General features: G+C 32.8%; 2 protein-coding genes across 2 annotated transcripts; both read right to left on the bottom strand.

Annotated features, from left to right (window-relative positions):
* Nucleotides 1–411: 411 nt before the first annotated feature.
* LOC102809179 (lysosomal alpha-glucosidase-like) lies at nucleotides 412–8,469 on the bottom strand. The gene is made up of 7 exons (XM_085496257.1): nucleotides 8,388–8,469; nucleotides 7,628–7,736; nucleotides 5,495–5,660; nucleotides 5,287–5,383; nucleotides 4,301–4,539; nucleotides 4,017–4,148; nucleotides 412–1,516 (listed from the first exon to the last, which is right to left on the bottom strand). Exons 1-7 carry the CDS (start codon nucleotides 8,467–8,469, stop codon nucleotides 1,331–1,333), a joined length of 1,011 nt encoding a protein of 336 aa, XP_085352383.1. The 3' UTR covers nucleotides 412–1,330.
* A 719-nt stretch (nucleotides 8,470–9,188) lies between these two features.
* LOC146726307 (lysosomal alpha-glucosidase-like) lies at nucleotides 9,189–10,515 on the bottom strand. Its single transcript, XM_085496240.1, has 4 exons — nucleotides 10,160–10,515; nucleotides 9,876–10,007; nucleotides 9,328–9,436; nucleotides 9,189–9,216 (listed from the first exon to the last, which is right to left on the bottom strand). Exons 1-3 carry the CDS (start codon nucleotides 10,265–10,267, stop codon nucleotides 9,356–9,358), a joined length of 321 nt encoding a protein of 106 aa, XP_085352366.1. The 5' UTR covers nucleotides 10,268–10,515; the 3' UTR covers nucleotides 9,189–9,216; nucleotides 9,328–9,355.
* Between the last annotated feature and the right edge of the window lie 7,948 nt (nucleotides 10,516–18,463).

Genomic DNA, 18,463 nt, shown 5'->3' with positions numbered 1-18,463 from the left:
ACCACCATTAAATTTATTCAATACCCCTCCCCCACTCATTTAATTAAACCACCCACTGTGGAAACAGAATACAAACAATCTAAAACAATATACAAATATTAAAAAATTATTACAAATAATCAATACTTAAAATATTAAAAAAAAATTATTACAAATAATCAATACTTGAAAATATTAAAAACAAATTATTACAAATAATCAATACTTAAAAATAAAATAAAATAAAACTGTAATTTGAAATATTAAAAATAAAAATATTAAAAATTAAAAAAATAAAAAGATCAAACAAACTAAAAATATCCTCAAATATTAAAAACAAACTGAGCTAATTAAGAATGAAAAGATCAATATGTACTGAACACTGACCCACAAAAAACTAATCAAAACACCCACTGTACCCCCCCATAAACATGTTTATTCACCCCAAGGAAACCCCCTAACTATTCTATTCTACCCCACACACATTCATATTACAATTTAACCCCCTCACACACACCCACACACATTCATATTACAATTTAATCCCCTCATACACATTCATATTACAATTTAACCCCCACATACACCCACACACATATTACAATTTAACCCCCTCACACACATTCATATTGCAATTTAAATCCCCACACACACCCACACAAATTCATATTGCAATTTAAATCCCCACACACACACCCCCACACACACATTCATATTGTAATTTAAATCCCCACACACACGCTTGCATATTACAGTTTAACCCCCCACATACACCCACACACATTCATATTACAATTTAACCCCCTCACACACATTCATATTGCAATTTAAATCCACACACACACACCCACACACATTCATATTGCAATTTAAATCCCCACACACACGCTTGCATATTGGGAATTTAACCCCAAACACATGCTTGTATTTCCAAACACATTTAATTATTATTTACATTACATTACATTATTTACAAAATGTTTTCAACGAAAATATATTAATTAAATAATAAATTGTTGCACAAAAGTACATGGTTTGTGAAAAAAATGGTTCGGTGACAGATCACAAACAATGAATGTCATTGTTGACTTTATGCGCAAATTTGCACCCCTTGTGCAAGTGATAATGGTACATCTAGTATGTCGATATCCTAACAGGGAATAAACGAGTTAAAAATATATCTGTGATTCAAACATTCTCATTTAATGCATAGCAACCAATATACAACATTAGAAAATTTAGATATATGTGAATATATACATATACAATGTTTGTCTAAAAGATATACCTGCATGATAGCAAATTTGACCATTGTACTTTTGTTACTATCCCTACTACTGAAAACACTGTTTTACACTTTCTTGCTGTATTTTGTATCATTAGAAAATACTAGCAGTGTATTGTAAAAATATGTATAACTCACAATCCAGAGTCCATCAAAATGTACTTTTTTATACCATTCTGAAATCATCTGGTACCACCATTCACTAGTTCTAGGATTTATAAAGTCTGGAAACACGGTAACATTGGTCCAAACCTTAAAACAAAAATAATTAAAATGTGCGTCATGTCAACATATTCTCACAAATACAATTCTACACAAATACAAAGCATAATGTAAATAAATTTCCTCGCATAGAATACATACCTTCCCTTCTATGTATTTTCCATCCAGTTTAATAAAGATGTCCATTTTTTTACCAAGATCGAATGGTTCATATATATTTTTAATAGCATTATTCATAATAGAATTCAAAATGTTCTTAACAATAATAATTTCTTACAAGATTCTCAATTTGGATTTAGAAAGAATAGGAGGACAACAGACAACATCTTCATTCAATTATCAATAAACAACAGACAACATCTTCATTCAATTATCAATAAATATACAAATAGCATTGGCAAGAAATATCTTTATGCCTGCTTTGTTGACTTACGCAAAGCTTTTGATAGTGTTTGGCGTGAAGGGCTATTATTTAAATTAGGGAAAGCAGGAGTGACAGGAAAATGTATAAATTTGATTCAATCAATGTATTCAAATACTAGCTATGCTATTAAGACTGGTCAGGGGTGCACCAAACCATTTGTATCATCTAGTGGTGTTAAACAAGGATGCAACTTAAGCCCATTACTATTTAACATATACATCAATGACCTATCTGACAGTCTTAAAAAATCTGAGTCTGTCAGTCTTAATGGCACCAATATTAATTGCCTACTTTTTGCAGATGACATTGTCATTTTTTCAAACACAAGTACAGGACTACAAGATAATCTTAATTTGTTTAAAAGCTACTGTATCAAATGGAGACTTGGAGTTAATATTAACAAAACTAAAATTATCATTTTTAATAACAGGGGAAGAAAGATAGATGGCAAATTTTACTTAGGAGACCAACAGGTAAAAGTTGTCCCAACATATACCTACTTAGGTATCACTTTTCAAAGTAGTGGTAATTTTACAATTGCTATCAATAATCTAGTCAAAAAAGCAATGCGTGCAATAGGTGCATTAAAACAAACACTTAGCCTACACAATTATATAGTTTCGCCAAAAAATGCTATTCAGTTATATCGCAGTACAATCCTACCCATTTTATTATATGGATCTGAGATATGGGGGGCTTTTACTTTCAAACTTGTTAAAACAAAAAATAACGAAATAACTGAAGACAATTTTATACAAAGTCTGTTTAATGACAAAACATACTTTGAACAACTCCACATTAAACTTTGCAAACAGATTTTAGGTAATAATAATAAAGCCAGCAATGCAGCATCTAGAGCTGAACTTGGTAGCTATCCTCTCATTATTGACATTAGTTCACAAACATTGAAAAATTATGAAAAGCTAAAATCAATTAAACATAATCATCTTCTGGACTGTGCTTTTAGTACTGACAATAAAATGAACGGTAATTCATGAACAGCATTTGTTAAAAGATTATTCACATTAACTAAAATTAGCGATGAATCTAACACTATAGAATTCAAAACCAAATTCAAACAAGTTTACTATAATAAAGTCCGGTTGCCAACGGTATTTAAACCAGAAAAGAATAAGCTATGTACTTTTAACAAGTTTAAACAAAATTTTGAATTTGAACCATATTTAGAACAAATCAAAAATGTGCAACACAGGGTCAGCTTCACTAAGTTTCGCATTTCTTCTCACGCGTTGCCAATTGAAAAACTTAGATATAATAAAACACCTCCAGAGCAAAGGTTTTGTTTTCTATGTAATGAACAGGCTATTGGGGATGAATTCCATGTTTTACTCAATTGTAAAAATAGTCAGATTGTACAAGCTCGTACTAAATTTGAAGCTGAATTAGCAATTTATGATGACAACATTTGCAAGTTATCAACTCTTGAGAAATTCAAGTGCTTGCTAGGCACTAAAGATAGCTTCATTGTCAATTGCTTGGGAAAATTTATTGATTTTATATCTAAGCTTTAGTTTAGTCTATTGTTTTGTTTGTGTTTTTCTTGACCATTGATTTATTGTATGTTTTTTTCATTCATGCTAAATTTTGTGTCAAATAAAATATCTATCTATCTATATATGTACCAGGGGCACTGTCAGCGGCAATACCAGGATCCTTTCAATCAAAACAAACAAAACAATAAGCTCTGAACTTTAGTATTACCAATGTCAAGATCAAAAGCTCTTGAATTGTGTAGGAAGTGTTATTTGGAATTCCTATTCCAGAGACTGAGCGAATTGAGGGTACACTTCTTAGTTTGTATGCTAGTGACTTGGTGAATAATATGTAGAAATTTTTGGTTTGAGTCAAACATGTTTTAGTTAAGTCTAAATTATGTAACCAGCTCCCAAAAGTTGATTTGAATATATGTCCAATCAAAATTACAATGACATAATAATCTACTGGAATCCCAAATTATTTTGATAAATCAAAACTATTCGTATGGCCATTTAGTGTAGAGCCTGATCAGTATATGAATTACATTTCCTATGACATTTTACACTTATACACATGCATGGGTTAAAAAATACTGAATCCCTAACTTACCATGATATGTATATAGTGTTGGCCATTGTTATGAAGTTCATCAATGAATTTTGGTAAATCCCCAAATACTTTCTTATTTAAAGTGAAATCTTTGTAGGCTACAGCGTAGTCAATGTCATTCCACTGTACATCCTAGTTCAGAGAAGTAAATTTAAATATTCATGAGAATTATCTTTAAACATAAACAATTGATAAACATTTTTAAGTTTGATGAGAAGTACAAAAATTATTAGAAAAATTATGACACAAGCCATCTACTGATAAAAAGTCTAAAATAACAATACCTGTGGTATTTTGGCATTTCTCATTCTGTCAGTGACTTTTCTTGTACCATCAACAGTTTCATATCCCCATCTACACAGGTGGAATCCCAAACCCCAATACGGTGGCATAAATGTTCTTCCAATCACTTCAGTGTATTGCTGTATCACTTGGTCAAGGCTGGGTCCAAAGAAGACATAACAATCTAAAACACCACCAACAGTCCTCCATGTGATGGATGGAGACGTCTGAAAAATTGACTCTGAAAACAGTAAACAAAGGAATAATTTGATATAGCTAGGGTAACACTAGATCTCGTTAGTTAATAAGGTTAATACATAAATAAATGAATGAGCCATAAGGAGGGTGGAAACCAATTTATGTAGCATTTTTAGTTAGAACTTGCTGACTATGCAGTCAACGAAGCAAAACAAATTTTTACGATAAACATTTTGATTGAACACAATGATACATCATGAAAATAAACTAATGTTTGAGAATCATGCGCTTGATACAAGTTGCAATTGGGTCAAATATGTGTTGTTTATTTGAAACAAAATTTTAATGCGTAAGGTTCATATCCATTGCTTTGTAACCACAGTCCTTTCAATTAGTGTGACTTCAAAGTAATTTTTATGTTTTTCCAGATTATGAAGGATTATACTCAGGAAGTATATGTTGCATGGTGAATTGTAAAAAAATAGTATAATATACAAAATTGAGGATTGTTCTATCTTAACTTCTAAACCTTTTCAACATCAGACTTTCTCGGCCAAATTTTCTGCACTTTTTTTCTTATATTCTAATTTCAGAGCCAACAGACAAAGTTTGAGTCAATTTTCAGTTTTTACTCAAAAATTTTGGTTAATTTTGTCCTAACCTTCTGACGGAAAGTGCAGACTATAAATTGGACTATTTTGTGAATTGGTGATGAAAAGAGGGAACTGGTGGTAAAAAGGTTAATAGTTCCATGACAATTTCTCAGAGAATATACAACTATCATACATACCCATAGCATTGCTGTTGAGTAAGAACACACCATGTGCATTGCCATCATCTTCAATAGACAGATAGAATGGATGAACACTATACAAGTTTAAATTTTCCTAAATAATGGGAAAATAAATAAATATCATTAATATTTTCCAGTTTTCAAGTCAGATGAAACACAAATATATTAACAGCGCCCTCTGTAGTCCATATTACATTGTACTTACAGCGTGGAAAACATCCCTGCTCCAGAAAGCATATCTAGACCAGTTGACATCATGTAGAAAACTACCACAATGTTCACCAAGTCCATATATGTACTTAGATGCCAGTGAACTTGACAGCTGTATGAACTGATCAGCAAATATTAGTGGACCAATGCCACAATTAAACCTGTGCATATAAACAAAAGAAACAAATAAATCAGAAGATTGAGGGCACATTTTTAGTTTTAGACCCTTCTCCTAAAAAAATGTTTTATATTGGGCAGCAGCCTTAATTAGGCTTACAAGATAACACATGCATTGGAAGCATAGAATAAACATTCAATATGTATCTTGTGGTATTGAATAATCTTACTATAAAATATTATTGTTTTGACTAAAATTACTAATCAAAGAAAGCTTAGAAAGAATTCCCATGTGCTGAGAGTATTGGAAACACGTTAAAAAATAATTCGAAAATACTTGTCCTTGAGATATTGATGGAAAAGCTGAAAACTATTTATGCAAATCATAAAATTAATATGAACAGATTGTAAAACTAATGAGGTCTGCACAATGTAACAGACCATCTATGTACCAAGTTTTATTGAAATGTGATTAGAACCAAAAAATTATGAATTATTATGCTAATTAGAGAATTAATATGAACAGATTTTAACCCTCAATTAATCAGGTCTGTATATTGTCCTACAGCATCCATGTACAAAGTTTCATTGAAATGTGATGATTAGCACTTGAGATATCAGTATGAAAATTGGTTAGTGATGCAAATTAGGTGATTAATATGCATAAATATTTACCGAAAACTAATTGGGTCTCTGCATAGTTCTAGATTCATTGAAATGTGATAATTAGTACTCAAAATATCAGTGGAAAAGCTTAAAATTAATTAAGATTATAAATAAAACATTTTTTTTTTCAAACTGTCATTTTTTATTAAATTATTGTTTAAACCTTTATTTACCATTTGGTCGTCACTGAGCATCTAACACCCATGTATCGTTCTTGACATATGGCCTCGTTTTATTGAAATGATTAAATCTCACCAAAGGAACATTATGTACCTAGGATGAGAGCAATTTGGCTAGTGTTCAAGAAGAAGTTGTTTGGAAAAAAGGTGACATGAGACAATGGGCAATCATCTATACCAACCGTCCTGCCTGTCATCTTTAACAGTGGAGCTAAAAAGCAGTACCGTATTTTATACATGCATCTCAAAACTAGGTGAAAGGAAAAAATAATTTGCACTGTATTGCTACCCTTTTTAATGATTTACTAGACCAAGTGGTTTCATGTTTTAAATAGCTCCATGGTTGTTGTAATAACATGTTTGTGTTACACAAGTGTCCATAAAAACCCTAATGTCTGAAAATAACAAATTAATAACGCAAAATGAATCAGAAATGACTAAAATACCATCACAAAAACTAAAGACCAACACTAAAAGAGCTATGGACCCCCAGCTAGTATCAAAGTAATTGAGCTGGTAGTTTTCAAGTAGAAGTGGAAAATAGCCTTTTTTAACAAATATCACAAAAATATTGAAGTTATCGCCACAATATGAACTAGTCTGACAGAGTTCAATTCAATACATGTGCACTATCGATATCAGCTGTGTAGACCAAAGCATTTTAATAATTTTTGGTAGCTAATTTGTATAATTGTTGGCAGCCTGTTGAGTTAAAAACCTAAACCTTGCTTGTTCATGTTTTGTATTGATTATAAGAGTTTAAAATACAAGCATGCCATCCCTTGTAAAAAAGATTGATTTTCTAAATATAGAGAGAAGTATATTCATGGGTGCCATGTCTATGTTACCCCACACTTCAATACTAATTCCAAATACTGTACAATACTTTATTTTAGCAGGAAATAATTTTCCCTGAAAAGATTTTTTTTGTTTTTTTGTATGGAATTAATTTTCACAGATTTTTGACAAGTTGAATGCAAAATTGAATGCAAAATATAGAAAAAAAAGTATAAAAATTATATATTCCTGGATTTTATTTTCACTGAATCATTCCTTCAGCGAAAATAGCGAAAATTAATTCAAAGCAAAAATAAAGTATTTTACACAGTATGGTTTTGAAACCTACATAAATTGCTACAATATCAAAATGGAATAACGATATATACTCACTCATCTCTGTCAGTCCATACAAGCTATGTACATCATAATGTTTTGACTTGTACTGATCTGATGAAGCACACAGTGTGAAAGCTTTTATTATGCCCTCAAATATGCCTATTAAAAATAAGTAAATCAGCATTATATTATGAGGTTATGACAGGAATACAGCAAAGTATGAACAAATTAAGGCAGTACGGTTATCGTATCAACCGATGTGTAGTGGAGGTTGATGCATCAAGCTACTGCCCAAGTGCAAATTTTGCATTATTCCTGAGATAAGAGGGCTGAAAAGGCAATGAATTACGTTTCGCACTGATTATAAGCACTTCAATACTGTAAAATGACTAATTTTCACTAGGTTTAAATTTTGCTAATTTATCATTTCAGGCATATTCAGTGGGTTTTAAATTCACAGTTATATAATTTAGATAATGTGTTCTATACTAAATGTTACATATTCACTGGGTTTTAATTTAGCGCATTTTCCAGTCAGCGAAATAAGCAAATTCAAAACCCAGTGAATAATTAACCCCTTTACAGTACGTCTAAAATAAACAAAGGAAAACATTTCTAAATAAGGGAGGGATTCAAATGCATCTATAACACTTTCCAACACTGCATTTTGCAAAATAATGCAGCAGTGAAAATTTACTCTGGTGTCCTACAATACAGGTTGTCAGTGACTTTCACGGAATTATTTCTTTACAAATCATGAAATCATGATAATTTCTAGTAGTGAAAATATAAACAGTTCACGGTACCTACCTGGTGTATATGGTGGATAATCGTACTTAGATTGAGGACAACCAATCAATGATCCATTGCCAAACTGAACTGGTTCATTCATATCCTACAACGACAAGATTGTGTCTCGTTATTGAAGAAGAATAACTTACAGTAATTATGATATTATTAGAGTTTTTAGAATTGAATGGAAAGATAAATAAGGAATTAAATAAGCAGATAAATAAGCAATTGTTATTAAGAAAGGTATGAGAAAATGAAATGTGTTGAAGATATTCTGCTCCATTAATCACAAGAAATCCTCAGTCTCAAAAGAGCACCTCAATGTAAACAAAAGTACATGGTTTGTGAAAAAAATGGTTAGGTGACAGATCACAAACAATGAATGTCATTGTTGACTTTTTTATGCGCAAATTTGCACCCCTTGTGCAAGTGATAATGGTACATCTAGTATGTCGATATCCTAACAGGGGATAAACGAGTTAAAAATATATCTGTGATTCAAACATTCTCATTTAATGCATAGCAACTAATATACAACATTAGAAAGTTTAGATATATGTGAATATATACATATACAATGTTTGTTTAAAAGATATACCTGCATGATAGCAAATTTGACCATTGTACTTTTATTACTATCCCGACTACTGAAAACACTGTTTTACACTTTCTTGCTGTATTTTGTCTCATTAGAAAATACTAGCAGTGTATTGTAAAAATATGTATAACTCACAATCCAGAGTCCATCAAAATGTACTTTTTTATACCATTCTGAAATCATCTGGTACCACCATTCACTAGTTCTAGGATTTATAAAGTCTGGAAACACGGTAACATTGGTCCAACCCTTAAAACAAAAATAATTAAAATGTGCGTCATGTCAACATATTCTCACAAATACAATTCTACACAAATACAAAGCATAACGTAAATAAATTTCCTCGCATAGAATACATACCTTCCCTTCTATGTATTTTCCATCCAGTTTAATAAAGATGTCCATTTTTTTTACCAAGCTCGAATGGTTCATATGTACCAGGGGCACTGTCAGCGGCAATACCAGGATCCTTTCAATCAAAACAAACAAAACAATAAGCTCTGAACTTTAGTATTACCATGTCAAGATCAAAAGCTCTTGAATTGTGTAGGAAGTGTTATTTGAAATCCCTATTCCAGAGACTGAGCGAATTGAGGGTACACTTCTTAGTTTGTATGCTAATGGATTGGTGAATAATATGTAGAAATTTTTGGTTTGAGTCAAACATGTTTTAGTTAAGTCTAAATTATGTAACCAGCTCCCAAAAGTTGATTTGAATATATGATGCATTGTCCAATCAAAATGACAATGACATAATAATCTACTGGAATCCCAAATTATTTTGATAAATCAAAACTATTCGTATGACCATTTAGTGTAGAGCCTGATCAGTATATGAATTACATTTCCTATGACATTTTACACTTATACACATGCATGGGTTAAAAAATACTGAATCCCCAACTTACCACGATATGTATATAGTGTTGGCCATTGTTATGAAGTTCATCAATGAATTTTGGTAAATCCCCAAATACTTTCTTATTTAAAGTGCAATCTTTGTAGGCTACAGCGTAGTCAATGTCATTCCACTGTACATCCTAGTTCAGAGAAGTAAATTTAAATATTCATGAGAATTATCTTTAAACATAAACAATTAATAAACATTTTTAAGTTTGATGAGAAGTACAAAAATTATTAGAAAAATTATGACACAAGCCATCTACTGATAAAAAGTCTAACATAACAATACCTGTGGTATTTTGGCATTTCTCATTCTGTCAGTGACTTTTCTTGTACCATCAACAGTTTCATATCCCCATCTACACAGGTGGAATCCCAAACCCCAATACGGTGGCATAAATGTTCTTCCAATCACTTCAGTGTATTGCTGTATCACTTGGTCAAGGCTGGGTCCAAGGAAGACATAATCTAAAACACCACCAATAGTCCTCCATGTGGATCTGAAAACAGTAAACAAAGGAATAATTTGATATGGCTAGGGTAACATTAGATCTCGTTAGTTAATAAGGTTAATACATAAATAAATGAAGGAGCCATAAGGAGGGTGGAAACCAATTTATGTAGCATTTTTAGTTAGAACTTGCTGACCATGCAGTCAACGAAGCAAAAAAAATTTTTACGATAAACATTTTGGTTGAACACAATGATACATCATGAAAATAAACTAATGTTTGAGAATCATGCACTTGATACAAGTTGCAATTGGGTCAAATATGTGTTGTTTATTTGAAACAAAATTTTAATGCGTAAGGTTCATATCCATTGTTTTGTAACCACAGTCCTTTCAATTAGTGTGACTTCAAAGTAATTTTTATGTTTTTCCAGATTATGAAGGATTATACTCAGGAAGTATATGTTGCATAGTGAATTGTAAAAAAATAGTATAATATACAAAATTGAGGATTGTTCTATCTTAACTTCTAAACCTTTTCAACATCAGACTTTCTCAACCAAATTTTCTGCACTTTTTTTCTTATATTCTAATTTCAGAGCCAACAGACAAAGTTTGAGTCAATTTTCAGTTTTCACTCAAAAATGTTGGCTAATTTTGTCCTAACCTTCTGACGGAAAATGCAGACTATAAATTGGACTATTTTGTGAATTGGTGATGAAAAGAGGGAACTGGTGGTGAAAAGGTTAACAGTTCCATGACAATTTCTCAGAGAATATACAACTATCATACATACCCATAGCATTGCTGTTGAGTAAGAACACACCATGTGCATTGCCATCATCTTCAATAGACGGATAGAATGGATGAACACTATACAAGTTTAAATTTTCCTAAAGAATGGGAAAATAAATAAATATCATTAATATTTTCCAGTTTTCAAGTCAGATTAAACACAAATCTATTAACAGCGCCCTCTGTAGTCCACATTACATTGTACTTACAGCGTAGAAAACATTCCTGCTCCAGAAAGCATATCTAGACCAGTTGACATGTAGAAAACTACCACGGTGTTCACCAAGTCCATATATGTACTTAGATGCCAGTGAACTTGACAGCTGTATGAATTGATCAACAGACATTAGTGGACCAATGCCACAATTAAACCTGTGCATATAAACAAAAGAAACAAATAAATCAGAAGATTGAGGGCACATTTTTAGTTTTAGACCCTTCTCCTAAAAAAATGTTTTATATTGGGCAGCAGCCTTAATTAGGCTTACAAGATAATACATGTATCGGAAGCATATAATAAACATTGAATATGTATCTTGTGGTATTGAATAATCTTACTATAAAATATTATTGTTTTGACTAAAATTACTAATCAAAGAAAGCTTAGAAAGAACTCCCATGTGCTGAGAGTATTGGAAACACGTTAAAAAATAATTTGAAAATACTTGTCCTTGAGATATTGATGGAAAAGCTGAAAACTATTTATGCAAATCATAAAATTAATATGAACAGATTGTAAAACTAATGAGGTCTGCACAATGTAACAGACCATCTATGTATCAAGTTTTATTGAAATGTGATTAGAACCAAAAAATTATGAATTATTATGCTAATTAGGGAATTAATATGAACAGATTTTAACCCCAAACTAATCAGCTTTGTACATTGTCTTAGAGCATCATTGTACTAAGTTTCATTGAAATGGAATAATTAGTACTTTAGATATCAGTGTGATAGCTCAAAGTTGGTCAATTATACAAATTAGGTAATTAATATGTGCAGATTTTAACCCACAATTAATCAGGTCTGTATATTGTCCTACAGCATCCATGTACAAAGTTTCATTGAAATGTGATTATTAGCACTTGAGATATCAGTGTGAAAATTGGTTAGTTATGCAAATTAGGTGATTAATATTCATAAATATTTACCGAAAACTAATTGGGTCTCTGCATAGTTCTAGATTCATTGAAATGTGATAATTAGAACTCGAAATATCAGTAGAAAAGCTGAAAATTAATTAAGATTATAAATAAAACATTTTTTTTTTCAAACTGCCATTTTTTATTAAATTATTGTTTAAACCTTTATTTACCATTTGGTCGTCACTGAGCATCTAACACCCATGTATCATTCTTGACATATGGCCTCGTTTTATTGAAATGATTAAATCTCACCAAAGGAACATTATGTACCTAGGATGAGAGCAATTTGGCTAGTGTTCAAGAAGAAGTTGTTTGGAAAAAAGGTGACGTGAGACAACGGGCAATCATCTATACCAACAGTCCTGCCTGTCATCTTTAACAGTGGAGCAAAAAAGCAGTACCGTATTTTATACATGCATCTCAAAATTAGATAATTAAAGATATCACCATGAAATTAACAAATCTGAAAGAAGTCCACAAGTAGTAAGTATATATGTAATATAAAAGCATCGGACTTGTGGTTTTCAACAAGAAGTCAAAAATATCACTTTTTACCAAAAATGACAAAAATATTCACCAAAATTAAAGAATTAAAGATATCATTACAAAATGAACAAATGAGAGAGGTCCACGTGTAGCACCTATATATCGAATATCAAAGCAATCGGACAATCACTCATATGATAAGCACCCCTCGACAAAGTCGACAGCGAAGCTAAGAATAGAGAATTGAAGACATTGTCATGAAATGATTAAATCTCACCAAAGGAACATTATGTACCTAGGATGAGAGCAATTTGGCTAGTGTTCAAGAAGAAGTTGTTTGGAAAAAAGGTGACATGAGACAATGGGCAATCATCTATACCAACCGTCCTGCCTGTCATCTTTAACAGCGGAGCTAAAAAGCAGTACCGTATTTTATACATGCATCTCAAAACTAGGTGAAAGGAAAAAATAATTTGCACTGTATTGCTACCCTTTTTAATGATTTACTAGACCAAGTGGTTTCATGTTTTAAATAGCTCCATGGTTGTTGTAATAACATGTTTGTGTTACACAAGTGTCCATAAAAACCCTAATGTCTGAAAATAACAAATTAATAACGCAAAATGAATCAGAAATGACTAAAATACCATCACAAAAACTAAAGACCAACACTAAAAGAGCTATGGACCCCCAGCTAGTATCAAAGTAATTGAGCTGGTAGTTTTCAAGTAGAAGTGGAAAATAGCCTTTTTTAACAAATATCACAAAAATATTGAAGTTATCGCCACAATATGAACTAGTCTGACAGAGGTCAATTCAATACATGTGCACTATCGATATCAGCTGTGTAGACCAAAGCATTTTAATAATTTTTGGTAGCTAATTTGTATAATTGTTGGCAGCCTGTTGAGTTAAAAACCTAAACCTTGCTTGTTCATGTTTTGTATTGATTATAAGAGTTTAAAATACAAGCATGCCATCCCTTGTAAAAAGATTGATTTTCTAAATATAGAGAGAAGTATATTCATGGGTGCCATGTCTATGTTACCCCACACTTCAATACTAATTCCAAATACTGTACAATACTTTATTTTAGCAGGAAATAATTTTCCCTGAAAAGATTTTTTTTTTTTTTTTGTATGGAATTAATTTTCACAGATTTTTGACAAGTTGAATGCAAAATTGAATGCAAAATATAGAAAAAAAAGTATAAAAATTATATATTCCTGGATTTTATTTTCACTGAATCATTCCTTCAGCGAAAATAGCGAAAATTAATTCAAAGCAAAAATAAAGTATTTTACACAGTATGGTTTTGAAACCTACATAAATTGCTACAATATCAAAATGGAATAACGATATATACTCACTCATCTCTGTCAGTCCATACAAGCTATGTACATCATAATGTTTTGACTTGTACTGATCTGATGAAGCACACAGTGTGAAAGCTTTTATTATGCCCTCAAATATGCCTATTAAAAATAAGTAAATCAGCATTATATTATGAGGTTATGACAGGAATACAGCAAAGTATGAACAAATTAAGGGTGTTAATTTATGGATAAACTTGAAGTAGTGAAATTTGAGTTTCTGCCCTGAAAAATTGACAACTGGAAGACAGTTTTCAAGACGGCGTTTTCTTCATAGTAAACAGATGTACCCATAAACAAATTTTGACAGGAAACAGAAGCATGGTTTAGAAGCTAATTTTTTTTAAATGACTTTTGACCAAAAAAACTCATTTTTGTGCATATTTCAAACTACAGTGTCCATAAAAAAAATACTTACAAAATTTTAAAATTCATACAATAAGCTTTCTGAAAATATATAGTTTTGTGGTCATCTTGGTTTCCTAATTAACTAATTAAAATACCTGTCAGGTAAACTGCATCTCTACCTTAAATGGAAACAAGCAACCTGTCGGCTGAGATAGCTCTGCTGTTAGCAATGCACATTTCAAATAAAGATATCATTAGAAAATGAACAATATGTATAGTATCAGAGCAATGCGACTTGCTGTTTTCAACAAAAATTCAAAAATATTACTTTTCACCAAAAATGACCAAAATTAAAGAATTGAAGATATCACCACAAACAAATCTGAAAGAGGACCACATGTAGTACCTATAAATGTAATATAAAAGCAATCAGACTTGTGGTTTTTAACAAGAAGTCGAAAATATCATTTTTTACCAAAAATTATAAAAATATTCACCAAAATTAGAGAACTGAAGATATCATGAAATGAAAAAACCTAAGAGAGGTCTACCCAAGGTACATATACACCAATATCAAAGCATTCAGACTTGTAGTTTTCAATAAGAAGTCGAAAAAGTAAAACATTGACACGGATGACGACAGACGACAACGGACAATCACTCATATGATAAGCTCTGCTCGACAAAGTCAACAGCGGAGCTAAAAAGGATTACAGTGATTACATACAGTGAACTGGAGTAATTATGATGAGAGTCACAGTGATTACAGTGAACTGGAGTAATTATGATGAGAGTCACAGTGATTACAGTGAACTGGAGTAATTATGATGAGAGTCACACTGATTACAGTGAACTGGAGTACCGTAATTATGATGAGAGTTACAGTGATTACAGTGAACTGGAGTAATTATGATGAGAGTCACAGTGATTACAGTGAACTGGAGTAATTATGATGAGAGTCACACTGATTACAGTGAACTGGAGTAATTATGATGAGAGTCACACTGATTACAGTGAACTGGAGTACCGTAATTATGATGAGAGTCACAGTGATTACAGTGAACTGGAGTAATTATGATGAGAGTCACAGTGATTACAGTGAACTGGAGTAATTATGATGAGAGTCACACTGATTACAGTGAACTGGAGTAATTATGATGAGAGTCACACTGATTACAGTAAACTGGAGTAATTATGATGAGAGTCAGTGATTACAGTGAACTGGAGTAATTATGATGAGAGTCACACTGATTACAGTGAACTGGAGTAATTATGATGAGAGTCACACTGATTACAGTGAACTGGAGTAATTATGATGAGAGTCAGTGATTACAGTGAACTGGAGTAATTATGATGAGAGTCACACTGACTACAGTGAACTGGAGTAATTATGATGAGAGTCACACTGATTACAGTAAACTGGAGTAATTATAATGAGAGTCAGTGATTACAGTGAACTAGAGTAATTATGATGAGAGTCACAGTGATTACAGTGAACTGGAGTAATTATGATGAGAGTCACAGTGATTACAGTGAACTGGAGTAATTATGATGAGAGTCAGTGATTACAGTGAACTGGAGTAATTATGATGAGAGTCACACTGATTACAGTGAACTGGAGTAATTATGATGAGAGTCACACTGATTACAGTGAACTGGAGTAATTATGATGAGAGTCAGTGATTATAGTGAACTGGAGTAATTATGATGAGAGTCACACTGACTACAGTGAACTGGAGTAATTATGATGAGAGTCACACTGATTACAGTAAACTGGAGTAATTATAATGAGAGTCAGTGATTACAGTGAACTGGAGTAATTATGATGAGAGTCACAGTGGAAAATAGGTAAAACAATTTAATAACTGATCTGAAATACTTACCAATTCTAAAACAGCTTTCTTGAAATTTTTTTTGTGTTTTTCAATTTTTTTGTTATTTTCTTTTTTCTGAGAAACAGCAACAACCCCTGCAAACACAAGAACTTCCAACAGCAGCAGAAAAATTGACATCAGTTAAAAATGCAACAAAACAACCAACTTCAAGAATAGCATCAACTTTTGGCAAGACAAGAACGTCTAGAACAGTAATAAACAAACCAACCAACTCATTCATGTCAAGAACAACAATCGCAATCACCATCACCACTCACATCCTCACCCATACTCCACTACCATCAACCCCATTGTTAATCCACTCATGTCATCAACCCAGCTGCATTATTGAACAGTCAAACCTGTGTATATCTAGCCATGAATGATGTTGAAAATTACTGATACTAACACAGGTTTGACTGTAACACATACCTCCCATTGCCCCCCACTCACCATCCCTGCCACAAAAACACAAACCTGCTTTCATCACAACAATGTGTGCTATCATCCAACCATCTGTGCTATCAACGATACCATCTAAGCCAATAAAGCAGTGTCCTCCTAAAAATATATACTTCATGTTGTATTTGTAGCCAACTTGTCAGACAGAGAAACAGATTGAGCAATAATTTGTCTTTGAGACTCATAAATGTTCAGAGCTGCAGTTGCCCTACACTTTACAATGAATGCAGGTGTCACTTCCTAGGCCAACAGGACCCAGGCTATCTGATAATCTCCTTTTATGCAGTATTTGTCACTAAATTCGCAGAGGCTCAAACAGATTGAACAATAATTGGGCTGTGATGCAATCCGATGAGCTCCAATTCAGTCATCTTGAAACAGATCATGAAACAAATTCATGTACATATGTATAATATTATGTATGATGTATGTGTGAATTTTGAATGTAATCGGTCCAGACATGTCCAAGATATAAGTATGGATGCAGGCATGGACAAACACACAGAATTCAATCCATAAGTCTCTGATTTTAAAGTGCATCTGAGCACAGACTAACAAATTCCTGTATTTAAGCCTATGTTCTAATGCAAATATTTCTATGTGGTGTGAACATAGCAATAACAATTAGCATCAATGACGACAAAGAAAAAAAGGTTTGAAGCCTGGATCCAATCATTTTTATAACACAAGATACAAGGTTGATAACCTTGATAACCTGATATAAAACTGATGAACTCCCGAAGAATAAATCACTAACACTTTTACCACAAGTTATAAAGTATGTATTCTTGCTCACTCACTCAGTTGATCAACAACTGCCATGGTCTCTGCTTGGCCGAGTCTATTGCATCACGCGACACTGACCACTACAATATTGAAATGCCTTGTGACTGCCATGGTCCCTCTCAGGCTAAGTCTATTGTATCAGACAATACTGACCACTACAATATTGAAATACCCTGTGACTGCCATGGTCCCTCTCAGGCTAAGTCTATTGTATCAGACAATACTGACCACTACAATATTGAAATGCCCAGTGACTGCCATGGTCCCTACTTGGCTGAGTCTATTCTATCAGACAATACTGACCACTACAGTATTGAAATACCCTGTGACTGCCATGGTCCCTCTCAGGATAAGTCTATTGTATCAGACAATACTGACCACTACAATATTGAAATACCCTGTGACTGCCATGGTCCCTCTCAGGCTGAGTCTATTGTATCAGACAACACTGACCACTACAGTATTGAAATGCCCTGTGACTGCCATGGTCCCTGCCAGGCTGAGTCTATTGTATGAGACAACAATGACCACTACAATATTGAAATGCTCTGACTGCCATGGTCCCTGCCAGGCTGAGTCAATTGTATCAGACAACACTGGCCACTACAATATTGAAATGCCCTGTGACTGCCATGGTCCCTGCCAGGCTGAGTCAATTGTATCAGACAACACTGGCCACTACAATATTGAAATGCCCTGTGACTGCCATGGTCCCTGCCAGGCTGAGTCAATTGTATCAGACAACACTGGCCACTACAATATCGAAATGCCATGTGACTGCCATGATCCCTGCCAGGCTGAGTCTATTGTATCACGCAACACTGGTCACTACAATATTGAAATGCCCTATGACTGCCATGGTCCATGCCAGGC

The sequence above is a fragment of the Saccoglossus kowalevskii genome, unplaced genomic scaffold (assembly GCF_978046115.1).
Source record: "Saccoglossus kowalevskii unplaced genomic scaffold, keSacKowa6.1 SCAFFOLD_24, whole genome shotgun sequence".
Lineage (NCBI taxonomy): Eukaryota > Metazoa > Hemichordata > Enteropneusta > Harrimaniidae > Saccoglossus > Saccoglossus kowalevskii.
This window is presented reverse-complemented; position numbering and strand designations above follow the sequence as displayed.